At 35.2% G+C, this 24,518-nt stretch overlaps 1 protein-coding gene across 10 annotated transcripts in view; it reads left to right on the top strand.

Moving 5' to 3' along the window:
* Positions 1-24,518, top strand: part of CACNA2D1 (calcium voltage-gated channel auxiliary subunit alpha2delta 1) — a 399,914-nt gene that overhangs the window by 339,314 nt on the left and 36,082 nt on the right. For 6 of the 10 annotated variants that reach the window (XM_054068845.1, XM_054068882.1, XM_054068852.1 and 3 more), the window contains exons 14-22: positions 1,853-1,902; positions 3,517-3,606; positions 6,491-6,559; positions 8,152-8,226; positions 9,612-9,686; positions 13,379-13,435; positions 17,412-17,483; positions 18,557-18,628; positions 24,231-24,292. In XM_054068845.1, the coding sequence (XP_053924820.1) occupies positions 1,853-1,902; positions 3,517-3,606; positions 6,491-6,559; positions 8,152-8,226; positions 9,612-9,686; positions 13,379-13,435; positions 17,412-17,483; positions 18,557-18,628; positions 24,231-24,292 (622 nt within the window). The remainder of the gene's footprint in view (positions 1-1,852; positions 1,903-3,516; positions 3,607-6,490; positions 6,560-8,151; positions 8,227-9,611; positions 9,687-13,378; positions 13,436-17,411; positions 17,484-18,556; positions 18,629-24,230; positions 24,293-24,518) is intronic. The other 4 variants (XM_009568580.2, XM_054068864.1, XM_054068833.1 and 1 more) reach the window with 3 other exon arrangements.

Here is a 24,518-nt window from a genome sequence, read left to right as displayed (position 1 = left end):
TTCTGATTACTTTATTTTGAAACTTCATATTGTGAGAAAAAGTATCACGGTATTTTTTATTATATTTATATGATATGGCTCAGTTTTGAGAATTTTTATTGTAAAAGCCATGTATGAAATGGTGGAATTGATGACAGATAAGAAATTGAGCAAGGCTGCTTCATATTAAGGGGTCTGGACAAAGGGATTTTTTGTTTGTTTGGTTGGCTGATTCGATTTCTTTCTGTCTTTCTCCAAAGCTCATAAGGGAACAGATGACTTGCATTATTTTTCCTGGTTTTCATCAAAATATAAAAATTTTTCTTGCTGTGATTTTTTTAGCTTCTAAGAATATCTTAACATTTTTTTTTATTTTTATCCCGATTTCTTTATGTAGGAAAAAAGTTAAAAAAGGCTAATGTAAGGAAATCAAATACTCCTAAGATTCCTACATGAAAAATAGGGTCAGAAAATTAGAAAGGAGTGTGAAAAAGAGGTTTCTTTACAGTATAATTATGGGGAAAGAGAGAAGATAAATGCAGATAAATAGAAGACAAAGAATTTATACAATATTGTTTCATATTTTAAATAAAGGGATTTCCAGTTTGACTGAAAATGTGACAATGTTTTAGAAATCACTAAGTAAAAGGTGGGAGCTGTGATAGGTTATGAAAGGTCTTGAAAATTAAGATTGCCAGAGAAGAAGAATATGATTCGCTGACGTAAGAATAACTTAAAGCAAAGATAAGAGACAGAGAAAGATGTAGATTCAGGAAAAAAAAAAAAAAAGAATGATATAGAAGATTTCATAGCCTGTATGAACAGCATATATCACAAACTTATGGCTCTCCCAGTGTGCTGGCAAGTTATGCAGAAGATACTACAGCTTCATGAAGAGCAGATTATTTTGTTGGATGATTACAGAAAATCAACATTAATTTTTTTAAACATCACTTTTCTAACATCTTTGTATCTAAAAATACTACATTCTGAAGAAGAGGTGTCCCTACACAGAGGTCATCATAAATAAAGTCTTGATTGTATATACCTGAGTTGCACATATGACGTAATGAGGACCAGCTGGCTTAAAGCATAACCACCTATGTCATCTTATTATTGAGGCAAAGTGATCATAAACTTCTGTCTAAAACTGAGGTGATCATTTGTTTGCATAGCCAAAGAAGCAAAGTTTTCTTTTAATTTGTCCTTAATTGAGAGTTTTTATTTATTATAAAGTCACACATTGTTTATGGCAAAGTAAATGCCTACCTTCCATACTCTTACCTCTCTAGTTGTCCCCACTTCCTTCCAATCTGACTTGGAACATACTTAGTCTGAAACTGGATCTCAGTGCCTAACTTTTCGGTCTTATTGGTGTATATGGGCAATATTTTTAATTCAAAAAAATGCATGATATAATCAATGATCAATAAAGACATTTCTGATGTTTAGTTAGAAGAAATATCAGTTTGATTTTTTCATCCTTTCCACAGAGTGCCTTATATTTTTCTGCTATGATCTTCACTGTTGTGACAGGCTGTAGCTGTGCTCACGTTCCTATACGCATTGAGCATATAATTACATTGCTGTCACAGTGTATTCAAATGACCATTACATATACTTGCACATCAGGGTAACTGGGAATTCAGAGGTACAAATTCAGTACATTATCTCAGCTTTAAAAACAAGAAACGAAAGAAAGCCATCGTATACTTTCAATGCTTACAAGTAACTAGCTTGGCTTTTGACATGGTGACCCATCATATGGCCACAAAAGTTATATTAGAAATTACAAACTACATTAAATTCCTCAACATTAAAAGATTAGCAATATCTTAAAATAAGATGGCTTTGTTTCTCTTCCTAACTTTAGGTTATTATTATGAAATTCCATCCATTGGAGCCATAAGAATAAACACACAGGTAAGTAAGTATGTTTGCCAAATGCACATACAGTTGTAATACAAACAAGTGGAGTATTCTGTTCTTAAATATGTTGCATTTCACCTCTGTTTGAAACACCTACATTTTAAGATACATTGCATTAACAACAGAGAAAAAAATTAAGGCTTTCTTTTACATGCGAGGTGTTATTCTGTTACAGTGTTCTTATTCATTTATTTATTGTAGTTTCAGTGAGTCAGTTTACAGTTTGATCCCTGTTTCCTTGGCCAGCTGGCTGACAGCAGCTTGAATGCATAATAGTCATGCTAGCATCCTCTAAAGCAGGCTGACCCTGTGCCCACAACATAGCATTTGAAGTGAGCTGTATCCTGCAGACCTTCTCTACACAAGGATTATGGTTTGGGCTCAGTTTTCTTCCTGGCTTTATATGGTTCCCCATTGATCCTGAGACACGGCAACATTTTTTTTTTTTATAAAGTTCTATAAACTCAGTAATTTTTAATAACACGTCTAGACATCCATAGTCTGGCTCCTGCCGTACTTACAGCGTGATCCTGAGGGTTTGTATTATGTGGAGAAGGCTGTGGATATGTGTGAGGGCGTAGCTCTGCTCGAGTATCTGATCTCAGCTGGGGAGATAGAGTGACCTGGTACAATCCTGCTTATAGAAGAGGTTCTTGCATTGATCCAGTCAATCTGGGAGAGGCATAGTATTTTTGTTTCAAAAAGGATGCAGGAGAGTTTTAGCAGCCATGCATGTAGATAATTAAGGGCACAGGACCCTGGAGTTATATGGTGTGATCAAAACTGATGATCGAAGATGAACAGATATTCTTTTCAGCTACCTGAAAGTCCATGTATTCACACCTCCAGAAAAGCCGAAAAATATCATAGCAGTTCTCTGTCGTTCCAAAGCCAGGCATGACATTTTTTGGCAGTAAGTACTTCCTATCTTTGGCCTGAATAAGAGTGCTTTGATGCAGTTAGACTCTTCCAGATAGTGTCTGGCAGGAATTATCCCTAGTATAATCAAATAAATAGAAAAGGTTCAAGACTGAAACAAGTTTGATGGCATCCACACCCAAACCAAACTGGAAGTCTGATATGTCATAAGATCACCAGCTTTAGCCATACTCCATAACTGAAGAAAGAGACTATTAAGTTTTAAAACTCTGATTTTTTTGTTTCAATAAACGTTATGAAAGTTCTTGCTGTAGGAGCTTAATATGCCCAGCTGCTACACCACTCACCGTCCGTCACCCACTCTCTCTTCTGGATTAAAGGATCTGCAATCTGCTTGTAATTTCATTGTGTCATTAGCAATTAATTTTGGAACGGAAATACTTGTAATTCTCACTTCATGGAAAGATAGCAGTGGTTATGTATGTGTAAGGTCCATGTGACTGAGACTGAAATAAAGAAATTGCCTTGGCAGTAAATACTGCAAGCTGATGACTAAACTGTTGGGTAGGATAATTTTAATGAAATAACTAAGTGCTATTCCTGTATTACTGGTGAAATTTTTTTTACTAGTCTTTTCATTGTTTTTATTTCTTATTGTTTATTTTTTATGCTGTTTTTGGACTTGATCTAATAACTGCCTTCTGATGAGCGTATCACACTTTTTGGCAGGAATATCTGGATGTTTTGGGAAGACCAATGGTTTTAGCTGGAGAGAAAGCCAAACAAGTCCAATGGACTAATGTCTATCTGGATGCTCTGGTATGATCTGTATTTATCTCTAGTAAAGTAAGAATATTATCAGTAACTATAGGGGTCACTATTCCACAGTCCTGAGGACTCAATTTTCTGTGGTTCCAAACATAATATTCTTGCATTTCCAGCATCTTTATACTTCAATAGAGCAATTTTCTGAACAGCTGTTTCTAACATGTTGGTCATTACTTGCGCATAGTGTCCTCCTAAGTGCCCTGAACTTTAACAGAGAAAAGTAATTTATCCTATGCACAGATCTTGAAGTGTAGGTCATTGTTGTTCTCAAATTGAAAAAAGAAACAAATAGTTGTCCAGTGTTGTACCTGTGCTGCAGTAGAGGTCATCTGTTAATGTTACTGATGTGGAGTTCTTTTTTTTTTTTTTCAAAGCATGCCATACAGAAAGACACTTGTCAAAGTTTCTCAGTACTTGCACAGTTTTTTAACTTGAATGTCTAAACTATCATGGTTATTGTAATTACTTGCTTACCCAAGGTAATTGTTTCTTTAATTAGAAAGTGTATACAGTGGGAAAATAAACAAAAAGATAGATTAAATACTTTCCTTACTGCTGAATTTATCACTACTGTCTTGTAAAACAAACATATTCAGGAAACTGAATAAAAAGTATTATTAGTAGCAGTCCAATCTGTTGCTCTAGATAACATTTTTCGGAGTAACTCTAACTATGCAAAAATTGCTACAAAATGGAAATGTATCTATCTGAGTTCACATGGTCATCTAATGGCATGTCAAAATCTGCTTCTTCCCATCAGTCAGCATTACTGTAAAAATTTTTATCAACTCATCATAGAACTAAGCGTGATACAAAAGAACCAGTTTTTCTTTAGAATTTCAATGGCCAGAAGTTCATTAACCATGTTTCTTGGTTATGTTGAGGTACTTACTGGAAACATAAAGGATGTTGTGACGGAAGTTCTCGTGTTCTGTACATATCCTGTTGTAAAGCCAAAGCTTAAATTTATTACTGGGGATAGAAAGAGATCTGTTTAATGAAGTAAAGTGAGTGATACCTGCAGACTTCTGCTGTGTTGCTTTGTATTTTCAGTGGGTTCATTCAGTCTATCCCTCAAACTTTTCTGCATTCACATGCTATGTGTATGTGTTTGTGTGTAATTATGTGTGCACATGTATATTTGTGTGTGCATACATATATATTTACGTGTGTGCATACATATATATTTATAAAAGCTAGTATATGTTCTTTTTACTAATATATTTATTAAGTGAAGACCAATTCAAGCTAAACTGTTGAGATAAAAGCTGAAATTTCTCGTCACAGATGAGAGCATAAAGGCACAGGTGTATCTAGTCCACTCTGGACCCTTTTCCTGATTATTGGCTTAACCTGGGAATGAGAATTTCTTGTCACACTGGTTCTTTATTTTAAGTTCCTAGAAAATTACCTCCTATAGGACTTGCCATTCTCCTACTTGTGCCTCACTGGACTTCGTCCTTCAAGCTAAGGCTAAGATAGTGCCAAGTTATTATGAGGCCATATTTTAATTGAACTTAAATTCAGGTTATGAAATTCTGAAGAAGTACTTTCATTTGATGCTGTCTTTCAAGGCAGTCTTTAATAATTTCATGTATGAAGCAATTCACACCTCTTTTCTTGCCCTGTTCCTTCAAGCTCTGTTATAGTGTTGCTCTGGACTCATTTTCTGCAAGATAATCCCAGAATTCTCAGATACTTTCAGGTTTACCAGTTAGTAATAGTTTATTCACGATTATGATCTTCTCTAAATCTACTTTTTTGGGGAATGGGGTGGGGGTGTTATCTCCCATACATACCACTCCTGTTGCTTTATGTCGCTTTTCAATGCTACTTCAAAAAAATTTCCTCCTCTCTATTTTCTTGTAATTCATCTCCATTTCTTTCTTCTTATTCTCCTAAAAATTCCACTTCTCCCTTTCTTCACCTTGCTTGTTGTAATGTTACTAACTCTGACCTCATCACCTTTCATTTGATGCACAAACTTAAGTGTATGAAAGATGGTTTAAAATTCAAAGCTGGACATATGGAGAGCTGATTTCATAAAAGTGGTTTAATACAGTATTTGGTTTATTTTTTTCCAATGAAACAAAGGCAGAGAAGTGATATGGTTCCTCAATAAAATACATGGAAGGAGTAAGCATCAGTGAGGGCAGAAAAACTGAAATTAAGACCAAATGTTAGGACAAAGAAAGGTAGAAATCAGCCCATGGACAATTTGGGATGGAAAAGAAGCCTTTTCAGGCTATCAAAATGTATGGTTTTCTGGATCCTATTTTCAGTAGGTGTTACAACTGTTCATAAAGGAAAAAAAGCAAATTTCTTTTATCTTCGTAAATAACTACAAATCCCTTGCTTCTGTACCAGAAGAGACTGTGATTTTGCAGAACTGATGATGGACATTATGACAAGCCATTGAAAAGTAACTTGTTGGGTTTTTCTGTTATTTTGCACCCATGTATTATTGCATATCTGTTCACTATAAGTTTGGTTTGGCCTTATCCTTTTTCTCTTTTCTTTCCTTTCCCTCCCCTACCCCTACGATGTGAAGTATTTAGTATAAGGGAACTGTAGGTGTGAAGATGTTAGCTGACACTGAGTTTTTATTAACATATTATATCCTATTTTTTGCACATTATCTATTTTTATAAATATATTTGTTATTTTCACTAACATATTGATACAAAAAAATCTAATTTTAATTTCCTATGTATAAAATTAATTAAGTCAGTTTTTATTTTATTTTTTACAAACAAAAAATCAGTACTCTAATTTAGTGTTTGGCCTCAGTAGTCCCTGGATTGTTCTAAGATATTACAGTTAAATAATTAACTAAAAACCCTTTTTCTCCTCTCTGTATGTGATTATCTCCTAGGAGCTGGGCCTTGTGATTACAGGAACTCTACCTGTCTTCAATCTAACAAAGGAACAAAATGGGAAAATAGTAAGCTACTAGTTATTTAAAGAAAAAACAAAAAAAAAAAAATAGGAAAAGGAAAAAAAAGTACTTTGAATTAAATGTAATGCACAATTCCTTGAAAAAAATATTTCTGTAGAACTTTTGATGGTTTAATTGTCTTGTTATCAGAAAGAAAGAGGTCGTCTCTAGTTGCCTGGTAACCTCCTGGGAACATGAAAATGTACATCACCCTTTTTGTAGTTCTGAATTTCAGGATCTGACATTCCTTGAACTATTGTTGTGACGTAGTGGCAGTGGGAATGCATTAAGGGATCGATAGATGGGAAGTATATGATGATATTTTTCAGAACTTGCCAAGAAAGAAAGCTCATCTTTATTTATCACAAATCTGTAAAGCTATGACATTTCAGGGTAACAGCAATGATATGCAATTAATTGTAGTCATAATAGGAAGTAGCACTGTGTACTAAGTTTAAAGTCTAAGCATTAAATAAATGCAATTACCCATCCCTAATATAGTCTGATAAGGAAACAATTTACGTCTTCTTCACAAAATAAAAATGCTGTTTATTTTAAAATCAGACCTAGAACACGCTTTACAATACATGCCAAAACATTTGACATGATACTCATGTTCATTCAGGTCAAAATGTACAGAAATTTAGATATGCTTTTATTCAGTTTCCCAAATATTACATAAACTCAGAATTAATTTGATCACTACTATTTCTTTTATTTACTTTCAGAATAGTTCTCATAGTTTCCCCTTAAAACCAAACCAAAACAGAACAAAAGAAGGTTTCAGAACCTTATCAACAAAATACTGCCTGGAATTTACTTAGTCTGGTTGCAAAGTGAGAGACTATTGATTATCAAAGTATGTCTTTCTGAGAAGTAAAACAGTCATGGTCTGGTACAGAGGACCTGAATGGAACAAGAGGAAAACTTAAATCTCCTTGACTTAAGTCTCTACCTCAATTTTAGGTTACAAGCTGAAAGATTCATCTTCCAATACGTATTCCAAATGTATTTAATATGGAGAAGGGCTTCAGGTGATAACTGTGTAAATAACAAAGGGATTCAAGTGATAGCTATGTAAATAACAAAGGGATTTGTGTGATAACTATGTAAATAACAGCCTCCCTCTTCTTAGTAGGAAAATAAGTTGCAAATGAAATAAATTTATTGCCGAAGTCCCTGATTTCAAATGCTGATGATTGTTATAGTCACTGGGTTTTGATTTGTTTTGCCAGATCTAATTGTACAATAGTGGTTCTATATCATTGCTAGTCATTTGGTCCAGTTTGGCAAACAATATCGACCTCTCCAGCAATGTTAATGCATCACTTGCTTTCACATGTTTTGTTCTTACATTTATCATTCATTCATACTAATAAACAGTTTTAATATTTTATACTAAATTCTGAATATTTTAATGTTATTTTGAATCACTCAGATATTGTTTAAAATATTTAGAATAAACACATAAGTAGGCAACTTTTCAAGTAGTATCTGTCAAACAAGAGATGAAAGCAAAATCAAAGTTGACTGACTGTTGCAGTTATCCTACACAGTAAAAATGTCAAACATATTATAACATTTTGCAATTTTACTAGAATCAGCTGATTCTCGGAGTAATGGGTGTTGATGTGTCTTTGGAGGACATAAAAAAATTAACGCCTCGATTTACGGTAAGTTGCTTGCATTGATGGTTTCTCTTTATGTACGATTTATGTATGATTTCTTTGCATGCTCTTTCATAAGTCATCAAGCAATGACTGGATGCAAGTCAAAATACCAGCAGGCTTCTTTTCATATATTCTTTTCCATTGTTGTAAATTTTCCGATGGTTTTCTCTGCAGCCATACATGTGCTTCTCTGAAATGTCCGTCAGGATGCATCCAAAAAACCCAGCTTTTACATTGGGGGATATATTTCAAGTAATTATTTTCCTGGGGCTTAAGGCACTGCTCTTTAGTTGAGTGTTTGATTCTTCTCACAGTGTAGGGCACACAATTATTTCAGCTAATAATGTAACTTAGAATTTATATAGGACAGTTCTTTATAGAAGAGTTCATTAATACACGTCTGTCTGTACTCTATATAGTGTGACTCCTTTGTATATTTACACATCTAGCTGGGAAAATTCTAAGAAAATGAGTAGTACTGTGGAAAGCAACAGCTGAGGAAGCAAAGGAACATCACGAATTTGGCCAATGGCAAATGCAGAGTCCCACATCTAAAATGGAATAATCTCGTGCCACAGTACAGGCTTTGACAGAATGTCTCAGAAGGCAGGAAAGGGCCTGGAGGTCATGGTGGAGTTGAAGATGAACATCAAATGGTAGTGTGCCCTTGCAATAAAGAAGGCCAGCTGGGCAGTGAACAGCTTCATCAGGAGTAGTGTCCAAGTTTGATCTCCTTAATATAGGAAACACACTGAGATGCTGGACAAAGTCCAGAGCAGAACTACTGAGTTGGCCACAGGGCTGGAGTACATGGCATACAAGGAAAAGCTGAGAGAGATTAATTTGTTCAGACTGAAGAAAGAACCTAATCGGTTATCTAATGGGAGTTATGAAGAAGATGGACATAGATTTTTTTTTTTTTCTTTAGGGTTTATAGCAAAAAGACAAGAAGCAATTGACATAGTCATGGCAATTGAAATTCCAGCTGGAGATAAGGGGGAAAAAAAAATTACAGAGATGGTGGTTAAAGGCTTAAGGGGGTTGCCCAAAGGGTTGTGGAATTGCCATTGGAGGTGTTCAAAGTTTCGTTGAAACCTAATCCAACATTGAAGTTGGATCTGATTTTTGAAGTTAGCTCCATTTTCTTTGCAGGGTTGTACTAGGTGACCTCCAGTGGTCCCATCAGCCCAAGTTATTCTCCAAGTTTATCATTCTTATTGTAAAAAAGAAATAGTAAGAAATTATTATGTGTATGCTAATATCTCACATATTTCATGATACCTGAGGCAATATATTTTTCTTAATGTGACCATTGCTTGAAAATCATTAATTTATCTTTCTTTATTACTTAAAACCTTACACTACTAAACTTCATTTCTTTCTTTCAGCTTTGTCCAAATGGATACTATTTTGCAATTGATCCTAATGGGTATGTGCTACTTCATCCAAATCTCCAACCAAAGGTATGAAAAACCTTTTAATTTATTTGTGTGTGATAAAGGGACATTGTCAGAAATAACAAAAACATCTTAGATGTGCTGAAAGTGCTAGAGAGCCAGAAAGTGATGGTGAAGTTTTCTCAGTTGTGAGGGTGTCAGGAAGATCCATGGTGCATGCATGGCTTTGTCCAAATTTGCTTTAGGTAGCAGAAAGACCAATGTTGCTTTATATTGCCTTTGGTTATCAATAACATAAAAGTGGTGTATATTTTACAAACACCTTTTTTTTACATTAAATAAGTGTTTTAGTGTATCTATTAAGACTACAGTGGCTAGCAGTAGATGCAATATCATTGTGAACGACCCGTAGCACACTACAAGATGTTCTCAAAGCAGACCTTTCTTTTGTGTTTTCGTATTTATTTATGTGCTTATTTTCTGTTTACCAGAGCTGAAACCTGAGCTGCAGAGTTGGGATGGATCTAGCTGAGCACTGTTTCCTAATTTTTTTAGTAGTTCAAGCTGAGGAATTTTTTTTCATCTTTAAAGATGAAATCTGTATCTAAGTCTGATTAGAACACAACTTTCTTCAAGTTCCAGGAAAATTTAAACCAAATAAGTCAATCTGACTTTATATCCCTCAACTGTAGTCTGACTGTGTGGGGACTCCTACATGACATGTATCTTCTTAAATAGGTTGCCTCCCTGTGTTTTTTTACTCATTTCAACACTTAAGGATGGTTTGGTTTTTTTTTTTTTTAAATCAGAACTTTAATTCTTGTTTTAGTAAAGGGTTTCTCAATGTCAAACAAATTTCTGTTTAGTGGACTATTTGAAAATGTTGGTATTATAATTATAATAGAAACATTTTCTCATGAGTTCATTGTGCACAAATGCACATTATAAAATTAAATAAAAGAAAATTAACAAAAAAGTTTTCTTTTTTTTAGAATTAACAAATTTAACAAATTAAATAAGAGAAAAAGTCAAAATTTAAGTGACTAAAAGCAAATCAAAAAATCACTCTGGACTGAGAGAAATGTATGGATTATTTGGAGTAAAAAAGTTGGAAATCATAATGAATCACTATAAGTATTGAAGACCAAACAATATATTCACATAGTTCTGTTGTCAATACTAGAATTTCTCATTAAGATCATTTGAGCAATATATGGCCAAGACGAATGCAAACTGTAAATACATAGACAATAAGGTTAGTAAGGCTATTAAACCTCAGTAAGCAAACTACCCCTAAGTTATTTTTTACACTTAGTATACTTTACAGAAACATCTTAACTAATGGAAGCCTGGGTTTTGGTGCCTTTAGGCCTGGAAATGCTGTTTTTTTTTTTTTTTTTTTTTAATTTGGATGCATATCCATCACTTTATTTTTTCCAGCCCTGTTCCTATGACAGAAGGACTTGACGTCTTGGCTGTGCAACTGTCCTCACTTGTTTCTTAGCCAGGAAGCCCTATCATAGCTTAAAAGGGATAGCAAAGCCCCTTTTCAGTACATCACCATCATTAACTGTCAAAGGCAGAGAAAGAAATGAAAAATTTTTCTACATATTTTAGTGATTAATTTAGTTCTTAATGTGAATATGTGAATTAATTTCCCGACAAAGCAATATGTTTGAAATCTTTTGCCAAGTGTGTTAACAAAAGAAGAAAGAAAAGTGCTTCTGAAGAAGAGAAAGAAAAACTTGATCTTAACTAGAAATAGCCCTTTTGCTTTATTTTGTAAAGTCCGTTTTAAAAAGAAAAGGGGAAAAAAAAAGGAAAGAAAGTTTTTACATAGTCTTCAAAATTCAGATGGAATTTTGTTTCTCATATATTTTGTTTGATGTATTGTTCTGAGGCAAATATATGTGCTGTTACTGACCAGTTTTTTCTCTTCTTAATAGAAACTTAGATGACAGCAAGTGGTCTATTACCTTTTCTTTATATGCAACTGAAACTAACCTTTTATTAACAGAAGGAATATAAAATGAAACAATGTACTATTCTTTTTAGACAGGATCTTGTGAGAAACTGGTTGGATAAGGATTCTGTTCATGTCATATGTGCTGTTATACTGCAGTGTAAAGTCAGAACACTGGAGAATAAAGAACCTTTGTTAGAGAGTGAAAAACTCAGCTCATCCTAACTAAATCTAGCCAAACTGAGGTGTATTATTAGGAAACTAGTTGTCATGGTTTCTCCATGTATTTTTCTACTTAAAAGGGTATGGAAGTTCAGAAATGCTTTCACATACTGCTCAAATGTTTGATTTAGAGTATGTTTAAACAAGATTATTTTATAAATGATGTATTTTATGTTGCAGAATAATGTCTAAATGTAATAGTAAGCATATGAATTATTATTATTATTGTTATTGTTATTGACAGTTACACAGACTAGAATTTTTCACTCCCTGTTTGTTTGGGGTGGTGCATGCTATTCAGACTGATACAAGAACTACGTTTTAAAACTAAGGTACACTACAAAGACAGATGTATTTAGAACTCATAGACTCTCTTTATCATGTCATATTAATTTTAGTTAAAACTCCTGATAGCCATTAACTCATTAACAAACAACATCTTAACCCTCTTTGCCAGCAATTTTTCAATAGATGCAAACTAAAACATAACTACGTCTTTACTTTTGAAGAGGTGAGGGTGTATTAAACTTCCAGTGGTCCCTTCTTCTGAGTGTCTTCTGCTTTCCTTCTGAAAATCTGTTACTGAAAATCGAAACTGGTTCAACACGATATTTTCAGAAATTGTCTTGCAGTATTGTCTCGCAAAAAAAGCCCCTAGACATTCAGAGCTCGTAAAGTCATTTGTACAACTGAGAAAATTTAACAAAAGGCAGGTTCAGAAGCAGATTAAAATCATTAAGAACATCCCATCATAATCTTATTTGCACATGAAAACTACATTGCAGCATAACAAAAGGAAGCTTTTTTTGAGCTTTCAGTTTAATTTTAAACTTCTTAAAATATCATTTTTTTAGTTGATGGTGTTAGTTATATTACATTTTAAAAAAAAAAAAAAGCTTAGTTTTATGTTTTTTTCTGCTAAGTTTCTTTGTGTATCTGTACATATGAGCATGTATTTCTTCAGTCGGCCTGGGAGAGGGCAGGTGGATACCCTACCCAATAAACATAGTCACTGAAGTGAATGCATTTAAGCATGTGTTAAAAAGATCAGCCTTAATTAGATAAGATTTGAAAACAGTAAATAATTCAATTTCTGGATCTGTTCTAAAGATTAGCATCCTTTTCTTTGTTTTCATCATGCTACTGATCAAAATCTGTCTAATAGTAGTTCTAAAAGTCCAGATGCCTTCAGAAGTGTCCAGAATTTCATTTAATGGTTTATGTTTTAGAAAGGAAAGTAAGAGGAGACTATTTTTAGAGCAGAGAGAACAGTAAACAAAAAGTGAAACTCTTCTCATTCTGTGTTTTAGTTCTGGCAGAGTGTGTGGGTGGGAATGTTCTCTGTTAACTTAATTCACATTGTTTAACATATATCTGATTTTTGTTTCCCTAGACAAAACCTGTGTGTAATAATGACAGAAAGCTCAGAACTCTCAGTTGGGATGAGGGCTAGTCTCTGATTCCAGTAAATGTGCACTGGACAGTATAGATGTTGAGGGAAGACTTCATTCTATTAAGTAGCCTTTTTACTTATAGTGGAAAAATATAAATTACTGCTTTTTTGTTACTTCAGCAAATTGGTGTGGGCATACCAAAAGTTAAGTTGAGAAAAAGGAGACCAAATGTACAGGTAACTTTGGATGGAGGTGATTAGTGCATTAGAGTGCATAGACCTGGAAATACAATTAGAAAGCTTTTGCCCTGCTTACTAGGAAAAATCTAACTAGAGAACTGTTTACTTTGACAAACAGCTTCCAAAGCATGAAGCTTGCATCCTTCCTTGTTTAAATAATAGAAAATATATTACTGGCTGTAGTGAAGGGCATTCCATTAAATTATGGTGCTTTACTAATAGGTGCTAATTAGAGCCGTGCTGTAAAATTTATTCTTCAGATTTTGAAATTAATTTGAAGACTGGAAAAAAAAAAGAGACTGGTTGTGCTGACTTTGCTTGTGTTAACCCAAAGTCAAGAGATCATTCTTGAGACTTTACTGTCAGTTTTGCTGTACAGTGTATGCTGTACAACTTTACAGAATTCAAATGAATTGTTCGGGTTCTTTTCTGGGGAAGCCAGAGCAGGGCATATGTCTTATCTGCTATTTACATCAGATCTCTTGGTTTAGCAAACACAGCTCCATAGGATTAAGTGAGCAGGGAAAAAGAACTTAGTAAGACTTAAGTAGTGAGGTCCCTGAGTAGAAAACATTTAGTAAAAACTTAAAAATCACTTAAGGAATAAAATAACTATGCAATTAGCAAAATAACAAAAGTAAATATAGTATAAAATGTTAATTTCTTACACATATGAGAACATATAATGAAAAAAGTGTCTTGCATAACATCACCAGTAAAATATGGTGTAAAATTCTGATCTCATTCAATGCAGTGAGTTCACTGAGCCTCGAATGGCTGTGTTCATACCACATGTAGTAGACCCCCTCTGGGCTAGATATTTTGTTTATGCACTTGAGAAAGCGACACTGGAACATTTTAAAAAAAAAAAAATCTCAATTTTCTGAGCATTTTGCAACGTGCTCTGATATGATTTAGATGTTGCTAGGTTTTCCTGTCTATGTTGGCTGCCCAGAGATATGCAGACCTGGAAAAGCTCTGGTGTCCCCCTGGGACTCAGGATTTTGCTGCCTTCATACCATTGCTTACACTAAAAGCCCAACAGCCTACATCATCATTAGAACTGCTGCAGCTAGGATCCTGCAACTCACACCAAAGACTACTTCCATTGAATTTGTGAGAATACCGACCTCCCGAAACACATGACAACAACATATTAATGAATGGGGGATTTTACGTTGCTGCACCAGTTCTTTCTTTCTTTTTTTTCCGTCTTGATTTGTCATTGAAGTAATAGATCTTTGCCTTAATTTTTCATGCTGAAAATGGATTGTACTCCCTTTATTTGCATGCTTCATTGCTAGTGATTTACTTCTGTTTTGTTTTATTAAGTTGTGCTGGTGAATGTGGTGGTGGTGTGCTTTCTCTGGTCATGTTGCGTGCATGACTGGATAAAGAGAAGAGCAAACTGAAGAGTAAGTTTGATTCTTCATGGCTTAGAATAAACTTCACTAAATAGCAACCTTGGAATACAAAAATTATGGAGCCCAAATACTGGTAAAAACATTCTTGGGGGAAAAAGATGTAATAGGGAAAATAGCCTTCCGTTTACGGGGCTAGGAATTTTCTATTCTGATTTATAATGGATTTTGTTGTGCCTCAGGCATTTCAAAAAAAATGTATCTAATCATGGTTAGTTTCTTCATCTATTAAAAGCCACTAATAAGTACCTTACAAAGAATTTGTGGTGATATGACGTAAGTCTTAAAAAATATAAGAGCGAACAGTTAATATATACTTGAATTTTGACAGACTAATGTTAAAGTTGACTGTTTTGGTTTTTGGACTCCTTAACTATGGCTAGCCCCGGTTAGCATTTGAAATGAGTATTGACCTTGATTTGAAATGATGGCTTTATTTTTCTTTTTTTTTCACCATTTATTTTCTTCTCTGTTCCTTTGTGTGTTGGAATGGAATGTGAACTTCACAAATGCCTTCTCTGCCATGCCAATGCCTTCATGCATGCTGTTTGGGTTTGACCATGCTATTCATTATCCATTGCATGTAAGAAAATGTATTTTTTTTTATTGTTACATTTTTGCCTTTTGATATTTATTTCAAAAGTGGATTTGTTGGGGGGAAAACAACTGTGTAACAATAATTAGCAGTTTTGAATTAGTGGAGAGTATATGTTAATATTGTTATATTGAAACTACTAGTTTTTTCTATCCTATATAAGTAGGAACATAAAAGTTTCTTTGAAGTTATCAGTAGATATTTAAAAGGAATATCCGGAATCTTTATCTGAAGTCCTTCTGGTGCATATTCTCTTTCTGAGAACAAATTTATTGGATTTTCTTTTAGCAGACAGTAAGTCACACTTGCAAAGAAAAGGCATGATTCCATATACCCAGAAACATGCATTTGTTCCTCGAGATTATGGAGGAAGAATCTTTTGTCTTCTAACATTATTCTATATTATGCTTTTGAAAACAAGGACTACTGTTAAGCTTTTAATGAAGACAAGTTTTACAAGCTATTCAGGATGTTATTTTCTGCCAGTACAAACTGGAAATATTTACGTAAATTTTGATGAAACGTGCTTGCATTCTTTGACAGAATAGTCGCATGTACATTTGCCATGTGCCTTTGTGAGAGAATGATAGATAGAAGGAATATAATAATCATTTTGAAAGAAAGGACTTTAGTATGCCCCGTAAATAAATTAGTAAAGCCTAGTTACTGAAATCCTCAGAATTTATATTATGTTGAGTTAATAGTATCAGCTACCGAGGATTTTTTGTATTGCTAATCATGTGAGAAACTGCTTAGTTACTCATAAAACTAGGCCTTAAGATCCTTTCATATATGAGCTAATTAAACAAGGTAAATTATTACAAATCAAAATAAATTACTATACCTGGACTTTTTTTTTTTCATCTTCCATTCTAAGTTTGCAGATTTAAATGAATAAGTAATATATCCCTATACTCTTTTTCTAAAGATCCTACATTATGTGGGTGCATTAAGTAACTATTGAGTGATGTAGATTGGGGATTTATACATGTAATATAAAGTCAATGGGGCCTAGCCAAAATTATTGAAAAAAAAAAAAAGCAAGTCAGATTCCTAACAATTCGTACAGAAGATGGTTCTGTCTAAGTAAATGCAGACCATAGCTAAGAAAGGAATAGAGGCTGGAGAGTGATCTAAGCTAGCTCAGCAGAGCTACAGTGGTCTTCCCATACTTCTATGGGACTAGGGTTACTACAGATACACACCACCAAACTCCTTTGCGTTCCATAGTCAAGGGTCAACACCATGTACGTTCATTCGGTGTAGAATCTCCTGGGTCGCAGTATTTCTGTGCTACAGGTTTCCATCTCTTAAGCTGACATAACAGTACTGGTGACAAGAGAAAATAATTCAAAACTGCAAGGTGCTCAGAGAAGTCCTGTAATGCTAACAATAACAGTAGTATTTATTTTCTTATAATAAATAAATCCTTTGTTGTAACTGCTGCCTCTTTGAATCTTGAGCCACAGTCCTTCCACAACTCATAATAGCAAGTCTGTTGTCTGCTTTTGGCAAAATTGCAAAAGAGTACAATTATCCCATCTTTCCAGTCAGCTGAAAAGCTCTCCCAATTTTCCCTCTCCCTTCTTGAAGACAGACCATCTAATGAAAGATTCGTATCTGATTCTTCCTCTAATGCATCTTCTCCCATCCTTGCAGTCTGTGACACTCTAGCAGTAGGGAAAGCAGATTCCCAGCATGAGCCCTATACATGACATATTGTGGACAGACACTAGCTATTAGCGTTAATTTGATTTTCACTTGTCCAATTAACCTCTCTACCCAATGAAATGAAATAAATGAGAAAGGGCCACTAGTGATTCATCGTACTATAAAAGATTAAAATGGATTGGTAAGTAAGCTCAGTTTAACAGCTTACTTAGAAATGATTAGAATGATTTGTAACATTAGAGTGCTCTGTCTTTATTATTTGATTATTGAATATGTTCTGCTTCAGAATCCTAAATCGCAGGAGCCTGTTACACTGGATTTTTTAGATGCTGAATTGGAAAATGATATTAAAGTTGAGGTAAGAATACTTAATTTCCTAGTACCTGTTGATGCATATGTTTCACTCTATAATAAATTGAAAGACATACTTTTTCCAGATTTTGAATGGGAATCTTTCATTAGGAATTTCAGTTTTAAATTTGTCAAGGTGATGAATTTATAGGCAGATGAATTTATAATGAAAGAAACTCAGAAATGGGATTTGTAACCAAGGGCAATGCATTATGTTCCTCTCATTTTGAAGGACAACATGATTGCTGTTTAAATAATTCTTCATTAAATGGCAATTCCTGGGGATGGGACTGGTAATTTTCTCAGAAAATAATACTTTATAATAGCATATTGATATATTGCCGAAATATTTTAAAAGTATTTCTGTATCTCTTGCTAACACAAGTGTATTGCTGTGATGAGAAAGAAAACAGAGAAATAAAGTGAAGTGTTGAGAACAAATTAATTCCTCTAATTTTGTAATACGTTGAGGAATCAGAATTTTTAAAAGTAGTTTCCAATTTTTTCTGGCATAAAATGGAGGGTATTTAAAGATTTTACTTTTTTTTTAAACATTTTTTCATTTAGTTTGAAATTGTTCTTTCGTAATAACACTACTGGTATCTGTTAAATTCTGCTTTGAGAGGAATTACTCTTAGACTGGTAAAAAGTGGTTTTGTGCTTCACTACTGCTACAAGAATTACACATGTGCTGGAAAGTATATGAATTCTTGCCAAAGCATCATGCTCACAAAAATCATACTCTTTCCAGTGCCAAACAAGAAGAGGTTTTATGGGTTGGTCTTGCTATGCAAAGTATACCAGAATCGTTGCTTTGTAACTCTACTGATTCAGTATATATTTGCATAAAGCACCTTCTAATAAAAAAAAAATCTGAAAATTGTACACTTAAGGGTTGGGGGGCATTGGGCAATGACTTTCATGTGCACTACCATTTTATGTGGGTTTATGAAATGTTATTTTATACATATGATACATATTATATACTATATATATAATAAGAAATATTATATGAAATATTTTATATACGTCATACATGGAACACCTAGTACTTCTTATTTTTTTCTTCCTTGACAATAGATTCGGAAAAAAATGATAGATGGAGAAAGTGGAGAAAAAACATTTGAAACCCTGGTCAAGTCCCAAGATGAGGTAAGATAGGAATACAGGCAATTACATTTACAGGAACAAACAAAGCTAGAAAAATACTGTGAAATGGTGAAAAGATGTTAATATTGTAATGTCAGGTTGTATAATTTTTTCCCTCTAGAGCTGCTAATTTTGCTGGCTTATAGTAAAAGAAATTACGTACTTATGGACAGAAGAATTGTTTTGTTTCTTGGTTTCTTTGGTGCATCATTAATCAAGCAGTTGTTGACGAGTTCTTACACTTCTGTTCACCAGGAAATGAACCCAGCCTACTTCTGTGTATGAATCCCAAAACAAAGTACTTAATTTGCTTGCAGAGAATGTGTGATGATGGGTTTGGTAGTTTATATTATAGTTGAATGGGAAAAAAATATGTCATAAATGAAGACTATTTGGCATAAGCAAATTCATTGTACTTGTGATTTCTGAGCAGCTTGTTTAGTTCTTCATTTTCTTGTCCAGTCATTCCTGATGAAGATTGCTACTTTTTTGTAGCAATGGGAAATACTCAAATTTGATATGGATTCTCACATGTATGGTCTACTTCTTGGGGACCTTAATGAGAAGAAGTCATGACTGTTGTGCAGTTCTGAGCAGAACAGTTCTGAGCAGTTATGTCCAGGGTACACCCCACAATTACACTTCTACAACAGCATTTTTAGACTGTTTTACTTGAATGTAAAATAGCTTGAAGATAACTATTTAATGAATTAACAGAAGGATATGAAGCAAATGCAGCATCAGGCAGACACAACACAACCCTTATATATATAAGCACGCCATAACAATACTCAGCAGAATTGCTTGGGAGTATGCGGTTAATTTTTCATGCATAGTATTATTTACCCTCTCCTGTTGATCTTCTGTGACTTTGATATCTCCAATGGCTGTACTACTTAAATGCAGAATGTCCCAGTGAAAAGTGCCTCCTTCCTACAAGAATCTATGCTAGAGAATCTAATCAAGTTAAATTGAGAGGAAATCAGGCCTCAGAGTTTAGAGGATTTTTATTCTATTAAAAACAGCACATTCCTTACTTATATTCCATTCATTATCTAATAGATGGGAAAAGCTTGTAAACCTTGCTTTACATTTTGGCCAGATTACACCAAGTGCACGGATTGCCCAATACCACACAGTTACTATTGCCAGTCATCTTATTCAATTCTACATTGAGGGAAGATTCTTATATATTTATTCTTATTTTGATATGGAAAAAAATATTTCATGTTCCTAGTCTGTTTTTGCATTGGTAGAAACTTACTTGTCTTCATGGGTGAAAATCAGTCACAATGTATATGTTGTCTTTGCTAGCCCAGGCTGAAAATGGAGCTGAATTTTCTGAAATATGTCTTGATTGTTCATCTGTGCTGTGATTCCACAATATCAAGCTCATGGTCACTTGGTTTCACAAGAGATCTTTGAGAATATACTTAGAATCATAGAGCCATAGAATAGTTCTGGTCAGAAGGGACCTTTAGTGATCATCTAGTCCAACTCCTGTGCAATGAGTAGGGTCATCTTCAACTAGACCAGGTTGTTCACAGCTACATCCTGCCCTGAATATTTAAAGGGATGGGGCTTCTACCACCTCTCTAGGCAACCCTCACTGTAAAAGATTTCATCACTCTTACTGTAAAAACTTTCTTCTTCTATCTAGTCTGAATCTACCCTCTTTTGGTTTAAAACTATTACACCTTGTCTGACACTGTTAAAAAGTAGGGAAAGGCTGCAATGAATTCTCCCCAGAACCTTCTCTTCTCTGGGCTGAACAGTCCCAACTCTCTCTGCCTTTTCTCACAGGAGAGCTGTTCCATCCCTCTGATCATTTTTGTGGCCATCCTCTGTATTCATTCCAATGAGTCAATGTCTTTCTACACTGAGAACTCCAGAACTGGACATCTAAGGCGTGACCACACCTTAGCCTCTCAGTATCTGCACCAGATTTGGCAAAGTCGGGTGCTTCTGCTAGTATAAAGTATAACGAAAGGAGGGCAAATAAGGAAAGAGTGCTATGCTCAAGATCTTCATGACTGCAAATCCATCAGAAGTGTATTTTCTTCCTGATCTATGTCATTAAAGAGATCAGTAGCTTTACTTGCACGTGTCCACCAGTGAGGAAACAGATTAAAACCTGTATATTCATTCAATCCCCTGCTAAGAAGACTGATTTTGTGGCAGAAATGTTGTCATGGTAGTTTGTTATATTGCACAGTCTAGGGAATTTGACTCAATGTTGGGTGTTGTCTTCCTTCTGATATCCTGAATATCAACATGCAGAACCCTCTTCTTGAGTACAGAACCTCAGCCTCAGTAAAGGCAGACAAAACGTAACTGTAGGTGATCTTAGTTAAAAGATGATGATAATGATGATTATGTAATCATATAGACTGCAGAGTCACACTTTCCTACTTTAGTCTTTATGGAGCAAGTCAACTTAAGTCAGGCTGTATACACTTGCATTGTCCAGGTGCAAAACGTGGCCTTAAGTTATGGTTCTTGAACATGTGGAATTCCACGATCTCACTAAACGTGCCGATGCTCCTTCTCTCTATCTGACTTCACTCTGCCTTTCATTGCTTCCCTTGTTCTTCTAAAGCAGAGACCTATACCAACAGTCCCCTTGACTTCTGTCAGGACTCTCTTCTCTCCTTTCTTATAATAAAGCCTCCACTCCAGCCCTCCTGAGTAAAGCTTTACAATGCCATTTACAATCTGTGGGAAAGTCCTGCTGTATGAAAAAAATATGGCTTTGCCTGAATGGTTCCAGTGTTGGAGGATGGTGAATGAATATGACCTCCCTGAGGTAGGCATGTTTAGACCCATGCTACTTCACCTGTGGCAGGAGAACCATCCTGTCTAGGAAATCATCAGCCTGTCCCCTTGTTCTGAAAGGAAATGGAATAATTCCTGATCCACTGTTAGAGTGTCCAAAGTCCTGCTGGCATCTGCTTTGGGGGGTAAGCTGCTTCTGAAGGGAGTACCAAGGGACTCACTAAGACTTGTGGCACTGTTTTCAGACTTGTGGTGTTGTATTGTTTAAGGGAGTGCCTTTCCAAACCTATGGGTGAAAAGGGCTCTGTGTAGATGGTTAAAAAATGGAAGGGTTAGAAGGTCACAAAAATAAAATAACACAATTGGCATTATATGAGAAACCGCATTCATGGCAAAGTTGTTGAAGAGATCTCAGGCTGTGGATGCATATCTTGGGCAGTATGGTAAAATAAAGACCTGAAACTGTTGGTCCTGCAATTGATTGTCCAAAGAAGGAGGGACGGGAAGTATTTACACTTGCAAATGCTGGAGTCTGCATTGGGCAGGTGGAGGCAGGGAATGTGATGCCCTTGAATGCACGAGAATGTGTCACTTATGCACAGCCCAAACCATAATCTGTGTTTGAATAGAATATCCCAAGCTTTCTGAACCCTGATGCTTCTAGTGCCCAGTGAAATTAATTTCCCTCACCTTTCCTCACATCATGGCCCAAGATTTCTTCCTCAGCTTGGACCTCTCTGACAGAAGAAGGAGGCAGTGACTGCTCAAGCCATTGCACTCTCCAGCTCCAGGCTACTGGGAGACAGTTTAAAGCTGTTTCAGACCACAGGTCGTGCATGAGCGGAGCATCGCTTAGGACTTGATAGCATCATATATTTTCTTACAAAAAGGGCTGATGTGGTCAATTGCTCTGAACTGACAGCTCCAGTCTTGAGGCTTAAAAATTGATGTCCTTTTTGGTTTAAGTTTGCACTGCTTTCCTTTTGTATTGCAGCTGGCCCAGCAGTGTCTTGGGAGATGAGCTCATACTACAGCATAGAGACTGGACTCAGAGCAAGCGTGGGTGGGGTGCATTGGAGTCTCCCAAGGCCTCAGGGGCTTTCCAAATAATGGAGAAGATGCCATAGGAACAAAAGCATTGCCACATTCGGGCGGTCGGGGTGGGCGGTAGAAAAAACAAAGGGTCACAGAAACTGCAATAGCATGTAGGTTTTTTGGCAGTGACCATCTGGGTGTGAGATGGTCTCAGACCATGCAATAATGAAGTAGGCAAGGAAAATGGGACCAGGCGTATGAGGACTTATGGGTTATCTTTGAAAGGAGGTTTCAGCAAATTTGCATTCATGCATGTTCACAGTGCTGGTGCAACAAGATTTAATAAGAGTCCGGTTCTTGTCCTCCTTTCCTCTCCTCTCACCCTGGTCACTGCTTTTCTCTTGCCGAAGTACATCGTGTGCAACCCATGTTACTGTTTGGAGGAGCTGCTAGTGCTAGGTTCAAGTGTCTGCTTAATCTTGACCTGAAGTGATAGTTAAGGCACATTACGTAATACAAATAAGCCTGGCTAGGAATCTCTTCAACCATCTTTTAAACTTAAATGTAAACTATATCAAGGCATTAGACAAGCATTTTTTTCCTTTTTTTTTTTGTTTCCCCCCCTTTTCCTTCTTTACTTTTTTCTTTTATTTTTTCCTTTTCTCCTTTTTTCTCTCTCCTTTTTTCTCTCCTTTATTTTTTCTTCTTCCTTTTTCTTTCTCATTTTTTGTTTTGTTCTTTTTTCTTGCTTCTTTTTCCTTTTTCTCCTTTCTTCCTCCTATTTTTTCCCCTTTGCTTTCTTTCCAAAATAACTATTAAATTATTTACAGTGTCAAGCAGTGCTGACAAGCAGCCAGATAATGAGAAGGTTTCAAATAATAAATGTAAAAAAAAGATACTTCTTTTTGCATAACCACAATAATTTTGACACTTTTAGTTTACTGCAGGGAAAGTAACAGCATACCTGTGGTACCTTTCATCAATGTTTGTAATGTTGCAGTGCAACACCTGCACAGACCTCATTGCTGGCATATTTACAAATATCTGATTGTAAAATAGTGAAATGTTGCAGCTGGCACAAGCTGTAGTTTTCAATGTGGAAAATTGCATTAAACAATATCAGTCAGGTGCATTAATGATTAAATCTATAGGGAACTCTGAGACTGTGTCTATCACATGATTTTTCACAGCAAAAGAAAATTAATGGTAAAGCTTATCCTAATGTAGTGGGATTATTTAAAAATAGACATTTACTCCCATGTTAAATCTTTAACAAATTCAAAAGTCACCTAATGAGGTTAGAAACACGTAGAAGTTCAGTATGGGGTGCCTATACAATCAGGACTACTTGGCTGTGCTCCTAGATTTGGTTGTAACCTGAAAGGACAGGCATTTGGTGGGGATGATGTTAGAGTTTACCTACAGAGTCTTTTTAGTTTTCGTAGTTAAACTGCAAAATGGTCTACAAAGGGGATAACATATTTTATCAAATTTAAATCACAGAAAAAGGTTTGCATAGGTCTGGCTAATTAATTTCAAAGCAAAAATGGTAAGTCACGTTTGTCTGGTTTTATTTAAATTTATATTTCATTAATGTTCAATTAAAATATACTTATTTTGCATAATATACATTGGGAAAATCTTTAGGAAAAGGATTCTCAGCTCAACTCATACTTTTAGCACAATAATAAATAGAATTCCAACAGATTCGTGCCTGATTCTACATTTTCTCAAGAAAAGGCCACACTTACTGAGGATTCAAAGTTAATTTTTTTTCACCAATGTGTCTTTGTAGAGATACATTGATAAAGGAAACAGAACATATACATGGACTGCTGTGAATGGCACCGATTACAGGTAACTAATTTCTGTTCTCTGACTTTTGTCTAGTTAAATGTCCTTTTTGTTTACTTTGGTTAACATTTTTAGCATTACATTTTCTAAGCTAGCTAAGTCAGAATCAGATCATCTTGTGAGCAGGCCTGTGGGATTTTCTGGGTCACTTTTCAGCTTTGCAGCTCAGAATTATTGTTCTGTCCAAGGACCAAAACCGCAGTCTTTTGTCTAACTTTTATCACTAGGG

Source organism: Cuculus canorus, chromosome 1 (assembly GCF_017976375.1).
Source record: "Cuculus canorus isolate bCucCan1 chromosome 1, bCucCan1.pri, whole genome shotgun sequence".
Taxonomy (NCBI): domain Eukaryota; kingdom Metazoa; phylum Chordata; class Aves; order Cuculiformes; family Cuculidae; genus Cuculus; species Cuculus canorus.
This window is presented reverse-complemented; position numbering and strand designations above follow the sequence as displayed.